The sequence below is a fragment of the Platichthys flesus genome, chromosome 15 (assembly GCF_949316205.1).
Source record: "Platichthys flesus chromosome 15, fPlaFle2.1, whole genome shotgun sequence".
Taxonomy (NCBI): domain Eukaryota; kingdom Metazoa; phylum Chordata; class Actinopteri; order Pleuronectiformes; family Pleuronectidae; genus Platichthys; species Platichthys flesus.
The window spans coordinates 11296523-11314891 of record NC_084959.1 but is presented as its reverse complement, the minus strand read 5'-3'; the positions used below and the strand labels follow the sequence as shown (position 1 = coordinate 11314891).

The following is an 18369-nucleotide window of genomic DNA, read 5'->3' as shown; positions in this document are numbered from 1 at the left end:
GGTGTATGTCGGACATTTGTGCATTGGGAACGGTGAGGGTCTCTGGTGTCTAATGGGACAAGTGGGATGTGCTCCGCTGGTTTCCTGAGCCTCGAGAGACTCAGGTCTGCTCCAGCGAGGATTTACCTTTATGCCTGGCCAGGTATCTTCCCAGGACAATGATTAAACACAAGGTGACGAAGACCACGACGGCCACCACTCCTCCGATCAATGCATGGTCCGTGCCGTGCTGCCCCAGAGCGTTGGGATCTAAGGAAAGACACACAGAGAGAAACAAAGAGAGAGGATGACGGCACTGGCTGGTGAGGTGAGGGAGTGAGGGCCAGAGGAGCGGCGAGGGGCAGGTAATACAAAACAGAGCCAAGGAGGAAGCAGAAGATTATTCCCAGCTTGTTCCTGATCTAATGATTGTTTTGAGCTGCTGTCATTCCCCTCTCGCCATTCACATCATGCCGCCGGAGCTGAACTGCCTCGCACGCTGAGAATAATAATGGAGAGAGAGAGTGAGGCAGAGAGACGGACAACACATTCACACAGAGCGGGCGGGCGTGCGTTCGCCCTGCAAAATGAAAGGAAGAGAGAATTAAAGACAGGAGTTGGAATAAAGAGGTGAATAATTCAGGACCACCCGCGCGGAGTCCCCAACATGCAAACGAGGGCAGCAGCGGAGGAGCAGTACACAGTAAATAAATCATCAAATGGAAAATAAAAAAGGGAAAGATCAATCTTCTTCTGTTTCCCTGGCGAGGGGGATTGTTGTCGGGGAAATGAATTAGGTGTTAGAGAGTTGGAACTGGTCCCTCGCCGTCGGAACAGCGGCAGAAATGATTGTAACAGTCGTGTGAGAGCGGCGGCAGCGTTATTAGCTCGTTCACGCCTCATGGAAATAAAAACTCATCAGAGGTTTCCCTTTACTTCAGCAAAAGCTTATTACATTTTATTATTCGCTTCCATTTTTTTTTTTACCAAGTCTGACTTTCAGGCTATTCAAGGTAAGAGTGAGGGTGTGACACTGACACTGCACTGGGGAAGGATCTAAAAAAAAAAAGAGTTGACAGTGGCAGCAGTGGGGGAGATGGGTGACGGGATAACGTGTATTATTCATATCAGTCCGTGACACCTGAGAAATTAGCACTCGCCCCATTATCCTCCTCTGAGCACCGGTGACACTATGTGGTTTTGTGTATGTGTGTGTGTGTGTGGGGCTCGCGGTGGTTAACATATCAGAGTGAGGTGTGCACCGAGAGAAGTCTGGTTTGGACACAGCTCACGTCGCACATCGCCTCTTCTCCTCTTCAGTATTCTCCTTTTCATTTCCGAGTCCGCCCATGTGGCCGGGTTGAACAGCTGGCCCGCACTCGGCCCATAACTCCCGGGGTCCGAGCGACCAGGCCGCCACGCTCCGCCGCCTCCGGGCCGACAAATACACACTCATGCCCGCGCACTCCTACATGCAGACACGTGTGGCGTGGGTTCACTGTGCTGCTTGGTCAGTGGAGCGGAGAGGCGAGGAGTGTTCCCCCGGCGAGGACTCAGGCGTTTAGATTCACACATGGCTGTGTCTCTTCACCTCTACCTGTCGGGATGTCAACATACACACCCACTGTCTGTCTGTGTCTCAGTTTAGTTGTTACAACCCAGTGCTGGCACAAACAGCTCCTCGCCACACACACACACACGTCTACAGGATGCTACACACCGCACATTCTATATGCTGGTGTCATGTCCAAGTGGCTGGGATGCACGCCAGCCCCCTAGACACCTCCAGGCCATGTTCGATTCAACGCTACTGCATCACTTTTGACCTTGAAGGAAAATGACACTGAAAACCAGTCGTCTGAGTAGAATGGAAAGCTCGCTCCGAAGGGATTGCAGCTCGTCCCTTCACGGAAGAGAGCCGCTCAGTTAGTATGAATCAGGACAGAGTCCTTGAAGCTAGTGTTGGTAATCCTGGAGAAGCGAGAACAGGCTACAATTTGACATTTTGTAACCAGTAGATCCCTCCCCCTCCCATCGACCCTCTCGTCAAAGCCAAGTCCCCTAAAACATGAACGCTCACTGCATGACAACTTACGTATTGATGGCTATCGCGACGTGAGGAGGATTTAATGTTGTTAAAATAACATCTTACGATATATGCTACTGCATACTAATAACCCAGCAGCTCCAGCAAAGGTAGAACTGAGACAGACTGGATAAGGAAAATGGACTTGTGTGGCACTTGTTTGATCACTGTAACAAATTTGTTATTAATTAACAAATTTCTGAACATAAAGTTATTTAAAACTGAAGCCTGGTTAAAAAGCAACTAGCCTACTGTTGTAATTATGACATCCCCTCCATGATGTAGTTATTAGGGTTTGGTTGAATGGTATAATTGCGGCCTGGCTGCTTCTCTATTTGCTGAGGCTCTGAACTGTAACTAAACACTCCTATTGGTTGGTTACAGATGGGTTTACTTCAATGTTGTCTCTGGTCAGAACCAATTATGGCAACATTCTTGTCTTTTAATCTACACGTGGATAAAATGGCCAACTCTAAAGCTGATAAGTTGCTGAATTGCCAGGCTCCTTTGATTTTATCCAACATGTGAACAGGCCGCCTCACGACCGGGGCCACGTGTTGGATATAATTATTACTCATGGTCTAAGGATTGATCCTCTGTAATTAAACTGCTGCATTTTCCTCTGCATTGTTATCATCATGTAGCTTTGTTCCTGAGCCGGTTCTCAGGAAACGTTATCTGAAGTTTATAAATCGTATTAATAACAGGGCTCCTTCTTCCCTAGTTAACAATTTTATTAATAAGATGATGACTTACCATTAGCACTATGGCACCAGCAAAACTAAATGAGATCAAATATGAACGGAAACCACCACGGAGAACATGGGCTCTCATAAACTTTTGAAGAACTCATCTCTAACTTTAACAAGGTAATTTGAAATAGAAGACAAGCTCATTTCTCAAAGCTGATTTTGAAAATTCCCCCAGATCCCAAAACACTTTACTCAAGTATTGACAACCTCATAAATCCAGCTTCAACTCGAGCGTCACTCAGTTGACCGCATACCTCCGTCAAAGCCCAACTGGTCCCTTGTGAAACCAGATGTGAATTCATTATACCTAAATTGTATTATCTGGAGCTGCAGCATTTTTCGCACACTCTTCATTATCGGTTCCCAAAAAATTCAATTTTTTTTTCATCAAGATTCATGAATTATTCTCTAGGAATTTGAGGAAAATATAAAGAAAATGCTTTGACTTCTTCATCGGGTTATGACTCGACTTTTGCATAATCCTGATGATTTACAAACAAATGCAGACGTACCCTAAGATCCCTGCTTGCATTGCCTCAGTATCAAAAAGGTGAAGAGCATCCTGCATCTTTCCAAAGAAAGAGAAAATACTGGTTGGACCTCAACCAGGTTGTACTGAAAATAAGTGAAGCATTGTTCATTCTTCAAGTTCAATGTAAAGTTGTATATATTTGTCAAGTGAACACAGGCTGAACGACACAATGATGAGTCTTGGATGAGAACGCCAGGTTAGCTCAGCATTGCAAGAAGAGAAGAAGAGAGAAGAAAATGTAAGTTAAGTTTAAATAAAGCTAAAAGGCTCTTGTAGTGCTCTGAGTGAGACAACTGGGATTTTGCTCCTGCTGGTGAAGAAAAGCTCCTTTTTTAAACTATGTTTAATTATCTGAAGGTTGAAATGCCAGCGACGGTAAATCACTCTCTGCCCACTCCACTTTCCTATGTATGTATGTGTTTATTTATTATAAACATCATATATCTTCCAAGCTAAAATGGGCTGATTATTCAATTGATTTTCCTTCAACTTGATGTTTGTGAAGCAACAGAAGCCGATGACCTGTCGTCATTATAAAGTACAAAGTGTAAATACACTTAGCTTGAGTGCCTTGGCCTTCAACTGCTAAACATGGCTTATGAATTGTGTTCTTGTGTATTCTCTTCTAATCCACTGCTACACTATAGAACGGAAAAAAAAACTAAACAGCGAGGGTTCATAAAGACACACCGAGTAAAAGAAAAGAAAAAACAGAGATTGATATAAAGGAAAAGGTTGAAATTTCAGCTCGAGCGAGACAAGGAGGAGAGGGATATATTTTTATGGCTGCAGAACACATTATCTTTTAATAAGGGCACATACATTCTTCTCTGTGTGATTTAATATGTGAGCGTGGCAGAGCAAACTCCTCTTTTAATATTTATGACGCTCTCCTTGTCGTCTGGCCTTGCGAAAGGGGGGTTGTTTAATAAATGAAAGGGGTTCAGGGCTTCTGTGAGGCGCAGCTTGGCCAGACTGAACCAAATTGTTACTCTTTAACTGCTCAACTATCTCCTCATCGGATCGGTTTCACTGATGCTGGCTCCATAAGGGCTAACTGTGAAAGGAGGTGTGATGGGGGGGTCAGGACTGTGTAGAGACTCGAAATTGAAGAATATAGAATATAAAACATAGTCAAAGAACAGAGCCATAATATGTGTGTCTCAATACAGGGGCCGGTGCTTTCTGGAGCAGCATTAGAAGACGGATTGCATCACAGCGGAACAACAACGCTGTCCCATTTTAAAAGACCTTCAAACTGCGGCTGATGGATGTGTCCTCCAACAGGTGGATCCTTCTCGGGCCAACTCATCCCAGGATTCATTGCGCTTTGGTGACAAACTGCTTTTTTAAAGAGATAACGGCGGCGGCAAATGTCTGATGCCGACACTTTTAAATGTAAGTACCCAGCTTGGAAAGAACGTCAAACATCCTATACATCAAAGTAAGAGCATGTGGCGAAGCTAATGAACATTTTCTGCCAAACTTCAAGAAGAACACTGGTAATGACTGAAATGTGACTCACTAAAACGTTCTTTGTCCTTGATAGAACTCTGTGGTAAAGAGGTTTAATTATGCAAAGGAATAATTATGAGTTCTAGTGAAATGTCATATAGTCAATTCAATCAAGGGCTTAGCTGGAGAGAAATTATGACCCTACACTTGTCCCCTGCTTCAATAATGCCACCACTTCCATGTCACGCTGATCCGACCTTATACCTGCGATATCACACGCTAGGTGGTGAATCGAGTTTCCTGATCTTTGCATAAAAAGGTAAATGGGAAATCTATAAGAGGGGAAGCTGGGAGTGGAGTGGCTGAGCAGTCAAAGCACTAAAAGGTTTGACTTGAGTAACTTCCTCGTTGTGTGTACTGAATATTGAATATGTGCCCTTAGCTCATTCTTCAAACACTCTATTTGCTGCCAATGTCAGAAAAACTTCAGAAGCAACGTCTCCTCCTCTGTAAAATATTGTTATAGCTTCTCTCGGGCCTGAGAGGAAACCATCCTCCGCACAAATTTGAGCAGATCAGACGCAGTGTGGAACATTTTCAGCAAGCTATAGTCAAATGGTATTTATATACTGCTGTTAACATACTGTACATTTCTGCCTCCTTCACTTTTCCCCCCGGTATTAAATAGTTTTTATATTAATTCATGCCCTACAGGCATCTGTTTCTTCTTTGGGATTAAACCATTTCCTCTCTATATCTTAAATAAAGCTTTGTGAAGCAATGGCTCCAGTTGTTCAGATCAATAAATCAGCCGGTCGGTGGTGTCAGGGAAACTTTATGTGTGTGTGTGAGTGTGTGTTTGCATGTGTGTGTGTGTGTGTGTGTGTGTGTGTGAGTGAGAGAGAGAAATAGTGCATCGTAACAAATTAATTTCTACATTAACTAGTGGAGTTCCCGTTCTTAACCTGCCTGTTTGTTTGGCTAGTGGTGAGGCAGGTTGTTGCTTTCTAACTGAAACTATGAAAGTGACCTGCGGGAATTGAGCCACAGACCAGCACCAGGACTCAGTCCACAGAACACTGAGGCTGCTCCCCCACTGCTGCAAAAAGAGCTGTTCACCTGTTTACTGAAAGTGTGGTGAAGCTCCACACAACCTTAACACTTTGTATCCAGTTACTCCAGATACCCGGCTTCCTCCCCCAATCCAGCAACATGCAGATTTGTCAATAGGTTGATTGGAGACTCTAAATTAAACGATTGGTTGCTTGTCTCAATGTCAGCCCTCAACGCATGAGCAGTATAGATAAGGATGGAAGTTTGAAGATATATTCCATAATTTCCAGCTGTGTCAAGTTTCAGCTTTTTATTTGAAAATACTACTCATGATCATTGAATGTGGAACACAAATATGACACTGCAGTGACGGTCAGTTTAAGTTAGGGACGCAAAAGGGAGAAGTGCCTGTACACACAGAGAACGTGAAGGGAGAGAAGGCGCCTGCAGACTTCCCTTGTTCAATGAGTCAATTATTCTCAGCTTTTTGGGCTGAGACTGGAAACTCACAGATTTACATCCAATGCTGGTCTGTACTGCTGAGACAAAAGAATCCCTGGAGGCTGCAGCAGAGGGCTGGATAAGACACATATACTAATGCATCCATAGAAAGACTGGAATGTTACCAAAACACATGTGGGTTTGTCTGCGTCCTCGCTTGCTGGGTCAATTTGGATTAATTAGAATCAGAGAAACTAATTATTCCTGCTAATCATTCAATAAAGCCCACATGTGGACTTGGACACTATCTTGAATGCCTGACCACTTCCTGTCTCTTCCCGGTATGAAAATAAATTGTGGTCAGCAGGGTGACAACATGAGGTTATAAGCAAAGCAATATAATTAATCACATGAATTCATTTAGTCACTCGCAAGAATCAATCGACAAAAGAAGCTCCGTGTTTTGCAGAAGGCATAACCGCTTCCAACCAGGATTAAAATACAACAAAGGACGGAGCAGGGCGATAACTTCATTCATACGACTTCTTTGGCGGCACATTCCAGACTGTTCTGCGGCTTCTCTTAAGAAATTCTCTGACTCAACCTGCGTTAGCTCCGGAGAGCTGCAGTGTGAGTCAACGGCGGAACAAGAGCAGCCGGAACAGTAGCCAATCAGCGATGAGTGATACTGGAGGAGGCAAGTTGCCACCTCTACAAACCCCCAAGGGCGACGAGTTGAGAAAAATGAATAAAGCAACAAATAAAACCTCATGTCAACAAATGAAAAGTAGACCGCCTCTTGCGTATGGCTCTGTTCACGTGCATGCGTGTGCTTCTTCAACACCCCTGATAGTGCCCGTTGCCAGTGAGATTTAACGAATAGAATTGCTATTATATGTAATTCATAACTTTAGCCTCGGGATCTAATGATTTCTCTTTTTTCTAGTCTACACTTTATTCCAAATTATTGCCATAATTCTCCCCCAAAGCGAGGTCATGTGACAGGTCATCAATAAGCTTACCCTGCAATAAGTGGAGAGACCTTTGCATTATGTTTTAATTTCTCCTGTGCTCCTCAGCTTTATGGTGTGAGGAATGAGGACTGGGAGGGAAAGCAAAGGGAAGATGGTCGGCACTGTTCAATATTTAACCACCACTCTCCCTGTCCCTCTGGGGATGCTGCAACCCCAACATGGCCTTTCTGGTTTAAACACAGCTACCCAACAGCCGCTCTGGACACTTGCCCTCAAGAAAATATGTCCTTTCGCTCGTCACACGGCCTAACCCCTACCCTCCATTTAAAACAAGATCAATAGCAATGGAATAAAGCCGTTACGAATCCCTCCAAGGGATGAAAATTGTCTATTCACTTATTGAGTTTTCACAGAAGGTGCGTCCTCAGTCTAAAGCAGCTTGAATAGGTGAACGTTGGGTTAAAGGCATGAAACATTACCTGGGAAGGGCCCTTTTAACGCCAATGGATCCTGCCACTGAACCGGTGAAATTCATGTGGAAGTCCACATGATATTTTAAAGCAAAAAGTTAAGTTGTAATAATATATTTTATACAACTCTTAACAAATATATGGACTTCTTCTTGTTTTTCTCATTTATTCAAGATTTCTTAATTATCTACATCAAAAGAGTGTGAAATTACATAAAAGAAGATTTCAACATTAATGTGTCTTTTGTTCACTCTGTTACTAGTTCTCCAACGATGGATTCAAGTTTTTTCTATGCAAGTGTATAGACTTTTATTATTTTAGTTTTTCGGTCTTCTCCGCAGGCAGAGACAGCACGCATGAATAATTGCTGTCTTCTCGGCAGTGAGCCCTTTTTCTGCGGCTACAGGGTCTGGGGTTGGCCACACGAATGCTGATTATGAGAAGTGAATTGTAAATATTTTAAATACCAAAGAAAACTCTTGTGCACGATTCAACCTTTCAGCTCCACAAGGTCAAAACTAATTTGCAAGCCGTGAAAAAGCATTTGGCAAATTTGAAAGAATTCAGAGGTGGTGGGGAAAGAGGGAGAGGGTGTGTGTGTTCGCGGAAGGGAGGGAGAAGTCTGATGACATTGCATAGACCTCTGATACTTAGCAAAGGAGTTATTATAGCCATTAAGGCTCGTTGGGCTATTGAAGCAGTGTGTGTGTTGGGCATACCTGCCAGCACTTCATTAATAAAGTGAATCACAGTGAGGAGTTGAAAAACAGGAAAATCACACATACCTGCACAATAGCTACATTCCAAAGTCCCCTACAGTTAGAATTAGAGGCTTAGGCTACTGAAATGAATTTTCTTTTTCCTTTATATTCTTGCAAGTACAAATAAATGCTTCCATTAAATGGCACATTATTTTACAATGACTGTGTCAGCAAAATCTGACATAAATATTGATAATTGTGTATGCACAATGTGAGAAAACCTCACTTTCCATATCTTACAAACAGTTTTTTGTAAATGCAGAATATTGAATCCTAAAACCACTGAGAAGAAAACAACTCATTGCAGTGAACAGAATGAAAGAGTGTGGCCAAAAAAAAAAATTCACGCTTTCCCTCTTAAGAAAATAGATTTGTACCAATGCACTACTTTGTATGTAAAACTGTAAAACTTTGTTCAAAATCCATTTGAACAAAGATTGATTAGTAACCAATCATAAGCTTATTTTCAATGAAATGAATGCGTCATATCATATTTCTTTTCAATTTGATATCATTCCAATTAAAGTGAGGGTTATTTCAGCCCTGTATGTTTGTTTTGAAGAAAAATAACGCAAAATCTACAGGACAGATTTGAATCTTGTGCTGATCTAGTGAAATTATAAGTGGTTTTAGTAATGTGACTGTTCGCCTTCGCTGGACGTTAAAAAAATCGTTAGCCTGTTTTCAATTATCATAGGAAAGTATCATACTTCTATTCGATTTTAATTTATTACAATTTACATAAAGGTTATTTTAGACTGAATCTATACAATGTCTCTCTGCCTTGTGGTAGTTCAGTCTCGTATTTCTCTTGGAGAAACAATGAAGTCCAGTTTTCCGACTGGCCTGTGGTAGTCATGGTAACAGGCCTTACTGAGATCAAAGCCCAAAAGACCTCACTTTTGACTGAAAAAGCACAATATCAGAGGGGCTCTTTTACGTCTAATATCTTGACACTGTGGGAGATTTAGGACCCAAAGAATAACAACAGTAAAAACTTAGTTCAGAGGTACAGAGCTTAGTTTTTCAAGTGTTTCAGAGGAAGACAATAAATACAAGTTGATCTTCAAAGCTTTAAAATCGCTACTATATAAATTTGCTATATTGCTTAGTTAATAATCAGCTCCTTGTATCCTCTCTGCCCAAAACTATTTTTTCTTGTTGGAGGCAAACGAGGAAAGATGCAACTGATCTGCAGTCAACAAATCAGAGGGCTGCGCCTGAGCTCATCAGGTGTGTAATCTGCATACGCGCTCCATAGAGCTGAGCCTACAGAGTGCATTTCTTCTGCAAGACAACTTCATTAAAGGGACACAACATCACGGGGCTGTTGCAGCTCCACAGTTGTTTGCGTTCATCCAGAGCCTACAAAAAGACCTGGTCATAAATCAAGCAGACACATGAAAGCAGATAGTGTAGTATCCTGTGACTGGCGACGCAGTGAAGGAGTCAGATATTTAGATTCCCCGAAGATACACTGAGTCGCTCGGCTCCTCTTGTGTCTCCGCCTCACACAAACAGATATCTGAGAGGAGCTGATGAGGAATATCCAATGTGTGGAAGCCTCTTATATAAGGAGGTCTTCAGAGAGATGTGAGGTTAGGCGAGACGAGGGGAGGGGGAGTCAAGAGTCCAGATGTCAGGAATGTGGACTCTTTGTGTTTTTTCTTGTTTTATGTCCTCCTTTTCCTGCTGTGGGATTTTTTATCCCCATTTGGCGCCTGCACCTGACTGAATGGGACACTGGCTGGGTGACGCTTCACTCATTTCTTCCCACACCCCTGAGCTCATGGCCACAAAGACTTTGGCCAGTGTAAATACACGTTTAACCAATAAGAGTTCCGTAAACCTCCCTGCCTTTTGTTTTTAGAAAAATCTTGTTACCCTGCCTGAAACTAACCTCTGTCTTTTACCTGTGCTTCAAATCCCCTACTTGTGTTTTTACCATGCATACGATGCTCGGTCAGCTTCCTGTGCCGCACATTCATGAGATAGGATTATTCATTCAACTAGGTTCGAGCCTTTTACTTTATGAAATTTCTTGGGTGTCAGACTATCAGACCAATTTCTGTGCTGATTCATTTAGTCGGTCAAAGAATTTAATTATTTTGAAAGATATTTGTGGCTTTTTGCCTTTGATGCTGGGACAGGAAGCGTGAAAGGGTCGGGTCAGAACCTATCCCGTGGCAGCTGCAGGAGGCGCTCTCCACCTGTCCCTGCCTCTGTGTGACTCATAGAGGCCCGCCTCACTCTCAAATCTCAACAACCAAAGGACTTTAAAGATAGTAATTTAGAGGAAGTGGCAATGATGAGCGGAAATTATTCTGAATGAATGCTCGTTTGGAGCATCATGAAGTTGAGTGGAAAAGAAAGAGGGAGCAAAAAACAACGTTAACTCAACTACTTCTATATGAGGAGAGAAGAAACACAAATGACGGTACTCAGGAGTACTCTAAAATAAAAATTTGTCAGTTGAATCGCTCTCCTTGTCTCTAGGTGTAGGTATATGCAAGTGTGCCACTTTGTCACACTAAGGCTTCCGAAATGGACTGAAGGTAATTGGAATATTTAAGCATTTTCTCTCCAGCTGCTGAGGAAACTCTTTTCTCACCACATTATGAAAGTAAAGCTCGTATAAATTATGTAAAATCTCATAATGACTACATTGACCGTGAATAAATGTTTAACAGAAATCCTTTGGAGATAAAGGTTAATAAGCCAGAGCGGCTACAGCTTCTGAGTGGTTTGTGATATTCATTCCATTTGCTACCACTTATTTCAGTTTATGTGATGGCCAAACATTCTTTTTCCAGTCATGCGCTCCAGCTCCGTGCTTCTCCCAGTTGGATATGCCTCCAAAGAGAGGCATTTTGGTTAGATGCCCAAACCACTCTATTTGAAATACAAACTGTCTCCTGAAAATGCAGACCCAGTTGAATTGGACATGCTGGAATACTTCCAGTGGAGGGCATCTTCATCTGATTCTCAAAGCAACTTAACTAGCTAGCAAAGGGGGGGGGTCAGCCAGGACAACCAAATAATGCTGAGAATTTACCTGGCACCTCATGAATATGGTTTGAGTTTTCATATCAGAAGTAAGAGCAAAGCTTCCCCTGACTCCACTGTGTTAACTGGTGCTTTGATGAAAAGCTGTCCCACAAATGGTGAAACCAGAAAATGGGCTTTATGTGGATGCCATTAGTGATGCAGGGTGATGATGGCAAATTATTTTCCACAGCACATCAGTGATTTTAAGGCTTGAATCCAAAACCAGAACTGTTGGCAAATCCGTATCCTCTGCGGCAGTAGTAAATGCTTGAAATGTGGGTTATCCTCTGCAATTTATGCCTCTTTGTCATCTTCAGCTTTACTGTGGATGACATCCTATTATTCATATACATTACAGGACAATGCTGAAAGGATTACGACACCATCATTCATTCTAATCGTAAACAGGTAACGAGCAGTAAAGCATTAATTAAGTGGCTCCTATTTGTCTCTATAGGCCATATATAAACATGTACGACATACTCCCCCCCCCGGTGACTGGATGCAGTATAAAGCCTAAACCCTGTCTCCACCATGTTAGAGTGTGGGATGTGGACCAAACAAAAACTTAAAAGTGCAGGTCAAATACATTTTCTCAAAGGTTGGTCTTAGGTAGTTCTTATCACACTCATTCATGATCAAATATAAGTTAAAATTAGTTATTTGTTGCTATAAAACAGGGGTGGGGGGGGGGGGGGTGGCAGGCATCGTGATTGACAGCTGAGACTAACGATTTGTAAAATGGTTGTATAAGCAGGAACTTTAAGTTCTAGTTTAAGTCTCCTTTAAGTCTTCTTTTATAATCTCCAAGATCCTCTGTCAAAGCATTAGGAGTCATGATGAAACCTCTCCAGAGGCCAGACATTTTGAGTTGGACATGACATTTGCGTCTCTGAGGTTTCAGGGCACAGAAGTACTGAAGTCTTTGAGATGCCAAGGGGACGGCGGATGGAGCATTTGCACAGCGAGACTCGTTTTGAATACAGTGACCCAGAGTGTGTCACAGAGTCAATTCTGCATATTTTCTCATGCATAAACACACAACCAGTCTTGATTGAACTTGCAAATAAGTGTCTCGAAAGCTTATCGAATAGACACAGTTTACGTTAAACGTCCTAGAGGGAGAGAAAGATTTGCAAACAGGTAGACAAATGCAGTATAAGAAGACAGGGAAGAACCTTGCACCAGGAAGAGAGCTATATTTGGTCCATATCTTTTCAGTTGTCAGAGTCTCTACTTCCCCGAGTGTCCACATGAGTCATGTACGCTGAAGCTTGAAGCAGTGAAGTAGTAGAGAGACGTCGAAAGTCAGAGACAAGAAAGCGAGAGTGAAGTTGGAATATATATAGGAGCATGCTGAGGAGGTCGTGGAGACGCGAGGGGCTGTACTGTACCTCTGTTGCCAATGACTGTGGGGTCTGAGGCGTGGGTGCCTAATAGTGCAGTAGTATCTGGAGGGATGGGATGTAGGGGGGGAGTGGTGGATGGAGGCGGGGTGGTGGGGACGTCTGGTGGAGGGGACAGACAGACACATGTACAGAAAAATAATACAAGAACAAACACAACAAATAAAAAATGAATTCACATGGCGGCAAGCACTTCCTTCAAAAAGCAACACAAACTGGTCACAGGCAAAACAATTTTAAGTGATGGAAAACAAAAAAGAAAAAATATCCACGATTGAAAGGGTGATTTAAGGAAAACGTAGCAGTGTCATCTTCTCATTTCAGGATAACAGTAGAAGTGTTTCCACAGAGGCAGCGGTTCTCACTGTCCCATGTTACAGCAACAGGAAAAATGTGGCTTAAACATAGTGTGACAAGGTAATGAGCTTACACTACCATCTCGGTCCTTATGTTTATGCCACTCTGCATTTATAGTGAGCTAGTGGCTTTTAATTGGCTATGGTAGTCTGTCTGCGGCCCAGCTGTCCTGCACATCTCTGAGACATTTCAGGCTTAGTGTGAATCACTGTGCAGCTAAGTGCATGTCTGTGGTAAAAAAGAAGAAAATAAGGGGGAAGAGAGAAAATGTCTCCTCTTTGGAGGGAAACCATTAAAAGGTATCTTCCAAGAATTATGGTAGCAATTGTGAAAGGCTAAAAGGTGTGCTAATCACTAATGAAGGGTAGGAACAGCCCGGGTGCCATTTCAAAAGAACAATTAATGAATCTGGATGGGACCCTTTGACCCTCAAGCACCCAAGTGCCTTTTTTCGTTGCATAGACTTTGTCGGTTTAATAACAATACGGTCATTATGTGCTCTGGTTATTCTTGTTGTCCCATTCCGCTGGAATTTGAAGGAGCTGCTTGGTGCACACAGACACGGCAGCATGTGGGACAAGCACACCGATTAAACTTCTCCCAAAGTACGGCAATTATGTTGGTGGGGGGTTTGATATTGAAGTTCAAAACCTTAAGGTTTAAGGGGAGCTAATAGGCCGCTTAAATTATTAAAATGATCCTAGACAATATGCTGCTATTGCCTTTTTGAATTTGATTTCACGTTTCCCTCCTCAGTGCTGACCTTTTTTCTGGGTATAAATGGAAATAGCAGTACGACAAGAATTCGTTGAAATATCTCAGCAATAGGACGGTAAACATTGGTATTGCTGCATATTTGGTGGGCTTGAAAAAGACCTGTGATCATAAAACGTGAAACAATGAAGTTTATATCTTTCGATTTTCCTTGTTAGAGTATGGGATGAATCATAAAATCTAAAATCGTTTGGCAGCAACACTGGAGAAAACGGTTGTATAACATTGGAGTTTTACCATGACCTTGCTTTGATGTACCCATTTTAATTTGAATCAACCCACACCACTGCACACTTCTAGCTGAAGATCAAGTTGCATGCTATAAAAATATCTTTAATTTGGAGGATTAATATATATTTATTTGACATTTAGAGTCTTTGATACGTGGATGTATAACAGCATGTCATCAAGTGCATTTCTCGTGCGAGAAATTGATCACCTATTTGCATCTTCTGCTATCTTCTTTTATAATCGACAGTTTAATTGGCCAGTGTACAAACTTTTGAATGTAAGGAATGTGGACAGCAGAGCCACACATTGTTCGGTTATACTTTGTGTATCCAGAGGCTGTAAGGGTCAACACCTTGTGCCCACGTCCATGAGGGTCAATGAGGACTGTCTGCCCTCAGCCCATTTGTTATGTTGTTTAGCAATTAACAATGTTTCCAAGGTTTTACTCATGTGCTGCAGAACCAACCAGTGAAAACCTCAGCTGCTTCCTCCAACGGCTCCTCATCTGGTTATTAGTGTAATCCCATCAAGGATATTCCAGAACGTATACCAAATCACTTTAGCTCTGGCAAAGCATGTCTGCACCTGAGAGGTTTAGTCTCTCATGTTTTCCATTATTTTAGGTCGCTGTTTAAATGAGAGAGCTAATGAAACACCCCCTAGGCGCCTGTAATAATAACAGTGATTTCTATATATTTTATTGATCCACTTGGGAGTCCAGTCGTATGGTCTCTGCGGTCCAAAAAACGACCTGCCTTTTTGTCCCTTGTCCCACACGGTCTAAGCTCCTACTACAGAGGGAACAAAGTGTGTCACCGCCCCCCCCCCCCAAAGCATTATTACTTAATGCCAGAGACGAATGATAGTGTAGAAACAGAAGAGGGGGAGAGCGATCTGTTTCCCCCCGACAGTGAGTCCCTTTATCCTCCACCTTCCCTGGCGTTACTAGAAATTACTTATCCATCCTGGTGACATTCCTGACAACACAGCACTAAATTCTGCCTCCCTCGAACATTTCCCTCCCAGTTTGTGTGTGTGTGTGTGTGTGTGTGTGTGTGTGTGTGTGAGTGTGTGTGTGTTTGGAGGATCTGGGACGCAGGTTTATTTAAGGAAAGGCGTTGGTGGCAATTGTGTCACCTGAGGCCCATATTCTCCGTGTGAAAGATGGTACCACTAATCACTCTTAGCACTGATACAGTATGCAGATCAGGAAGTATTTTAAAACTGGCTTTTCCAATGGAGTTTGCTGCCTGTGCCTGTATTTATATGTGTAAAAATGTTTGCATCCAAGGCGACCTAACCCGCATTTTCTCTTCTGCAAATCCTTCATCTGTCCGTGGTGTTGAATAACTGACAAAGGGTTTCTCACTTCATCTTGAACATCACATGAAGCATGGCTACGCACAAATCAGCGTTTCCTCTTTACTCACCATAGACGTAGAGGACATATTCAGCACTGCTGGTCCCTAGGTGGTTGGTGGCCTCGCAGCGGTAGGTGCCATTGTCTGTCTTGTTGAGTGAGGTAAAGGTGAGCTCCCTCCCCTCTACAATCATCCTGTCCAGGTCAGGAATTTCACCCCCGTCTTTTGTCCACGTCACAGGATCTGGCCTGGGAGGAGAGAGGATGTGAAAGAGAGATGAGGACACTTATTTGTCTGAAGAGCTACAGAATAGGCTGACAACAACTCATACAGATGTCGAGTGACTTACGAAGGGTTTCCTATGGACACGCACTCCAACTTTAAGTACTGGCCCTCCTGAGGAACTGTAAGGGAGCGGATGATCTCCACACGAGGAGCATCTGGGACAGACAGACGTGGCTTAAAGTCAGGGTGGAGGATATTGAGACACATGATCAACTGGATATCTAACTATAGTATTTCAAAATAAAATGTAAACAATGAGATATTTAAATAAAATATAACCATCTTGTCATTATATGATGAATAATGCATGTTAGTGTATAGTTACAGAAAAAAAGAAAATTGAAATCTAAACACTGTGACAAATGCGGTTCTTATTAGGTTTAATGGAAGCTAACTGAATAAAGCAAACATTCACTGTTGCTCTTCACTCAAAGTGTGTCCACTCCATGTGTGTAAGTGTATGTGTGCATGCACACTCACAGTGGACCTCCAGTACTTCAGTGGCCTGCTGCGGTGTCTGTGTGAGTGCCACGTGGTCCACTTTGCAGGTGTAGGCCACTCCATCGTCATTTCTGTCCACGTACATATTGAGAGAGCTCCGTACTGTAAATGTCTTCCCACTTGCATTCACCTCTTTTGCACCTTTGGAGAAAATGTCATAATGTCAAAGATTTATCACATCTATCCTGCAAATGGTGATAACATGATGCTCCTGGGATTGAAATAACTTCAGCCCTGCTTTACACCAAAAAGCCAGATTCCACCTGGGTATTCTTTCTATCCACCCATACAGATGAAATGCAACAAGTAGCTGAATGGAATTTTCTAAGTTTATTATATATCTTTAGCATACCGAACCCTAAAAATGTTTATAATAGAGTATTGTATTGTTGTTATACATGATTCCTCAGCTGATGTTTCTCTCCCGACAAATACTAAACAAAATCACTGCTGTCTGTTTAACTCTGTGATCATTTGTATCACACCTCTCCCTTGATGCTGCTTTGGTACATCGACATGGCCAGTTTTGGTCAGAGCTCGGAAAAAACCCATTTGCTCACCTCCTGGTTGGGACTCTTTAAATGTGATTTACTCTGGAGGCTTTTTAAGCACCTCTGGCCTCACCTCCCATCTCTGCCAGTGCCTGTCGCTTCCTGGGCTTTGCTGCTCCCACGCAATATCTAAATCTCTCCAAACACTTTAATGCACTTCAGTTCTCCCTCCAATCCTTTCTATTTTCAGCCTCGCTGGGACAAGCAAACATTACAAGGGTCCAATCACACATTTGGCAATAACTTCAATCAGCTTTGTAGCAAAGTATCATTATGCTCAGTCCTCTCCATCTGTGCAATCTGCTATCAGGACACTCCCTGAAACACCTGCCTTGTAATCCCAACCAAACAGCTGATCCACCTCTCCATGCCCATCAACAGCCCAATTATGGCCAAAGCAATGGAGAACTCCTGCTACCCAGCTTCCTCAAATTATCTACCTGATGTCCTGGAAGTTTGGCAGACTCCGGCCTCACCCTTTTAGCTTCATTTACCTCCCGAGTGATACAAGCCTGAGATGAGCCAAATGTATTAGATTCAAGTGTAACGACCAGCCCTCGTGACACCAATATTTCAACCTGCACACGGGTGCCCTTGAAAAGTTATTGGCTGGGAATAAATACTCATGCCTGATAGCGGTGACACCTTGTAGGTAGAGGCCCTTCCTACTGGAAGGTTACAGAGTCAACTCCTGCATCAATTACTTATTCTGTCCCCGTCAAACTGTCCTTGTGCCCGGCGCTGTACTCAGTCACAGCGCCCTGCGAGACATCAACAAGTTGCACCACAACACAGAAGGACTCTCCAGTACTAGACTGAGACCCCCTCTGCATACCTGAGAGCAGCCTGCTGACATATTATGAATTCTTGCTTTTCAACAAGTTTTTAGTAGTTGAGGCCCGAATGAATGGGAAACTTTAATGTCTCTGGAGTGATGCCACACAAATTCACACCTGAATAATTCAGGAACTGTCGCCGTGTTGAGGAAACAGATGACGTTTAACGACTTCAGATGAATCATAAAGGCTCCTTCATGCTCAATGTTAGACACTTATACCGAAACCGATGGAGCCTCCTGTCCACTGTTTTTGCATATCTTCTAAAAGGGTGTTGGGGAAGGGTTGTCAGTGTATCCAATAGCACCCTAACTATTTGAGGTGAGACGTTGCAATTTGGGAAGAAATTGCTGGCATCGTACTTACTGGGAACACTGAGGAAAACTTGAGCCTCAGTGCTGCCCTCTAGTGAATACATTGCTTAACAGCCATACCAACTTAAAGGATGCATAGAGGTATGTGGCAGTGACTGTTACATTGTTTGAAACTGACGTATCTCTTTTGTATGTAATGTAC

General features: G+C 42.8%; 1 protein-coding gene across 3 annotated transcripts in view; it reads right to left on the bottom strand.

Moving 5' to 3' along the window:
* Positions 1 to 18369, bottom strand: part of cadm2a (cell adhesion molecule 2a) — a 189634-nt gene that overhangs the window by 3177 nt on the left and 168088 nt on the right. For 2 of the 3 annotated variants that reach the window (XM_062406362.1, XM_062406363.1), the window contains 5 exons: positions 16446 to 16607; positions 16030 to 16120; positions 15750 to 15928; positions 12946 to 13059; positions 127 to 249 (listed from right to left, as the gene is read on the bottom strand). In XM_062406362.1, the coding sequence (XP_062262346.1) occupies positions 127 to 249; positions 12946 to 13059; positions 15750 to 15928; positions 16030 to 16120; positions 16446 to 16607 (669 nt within the window). The remainder of the gene's footprint in view (positions 1 to 126; positions 250 to 12945; positions 13060 to 15749; positions 15929 to 16029; positions 16121 to 16445; positions 16608 to 18369) is intronic. The other variant, XM_062406364.1, reaches the window with a different exon arrangement.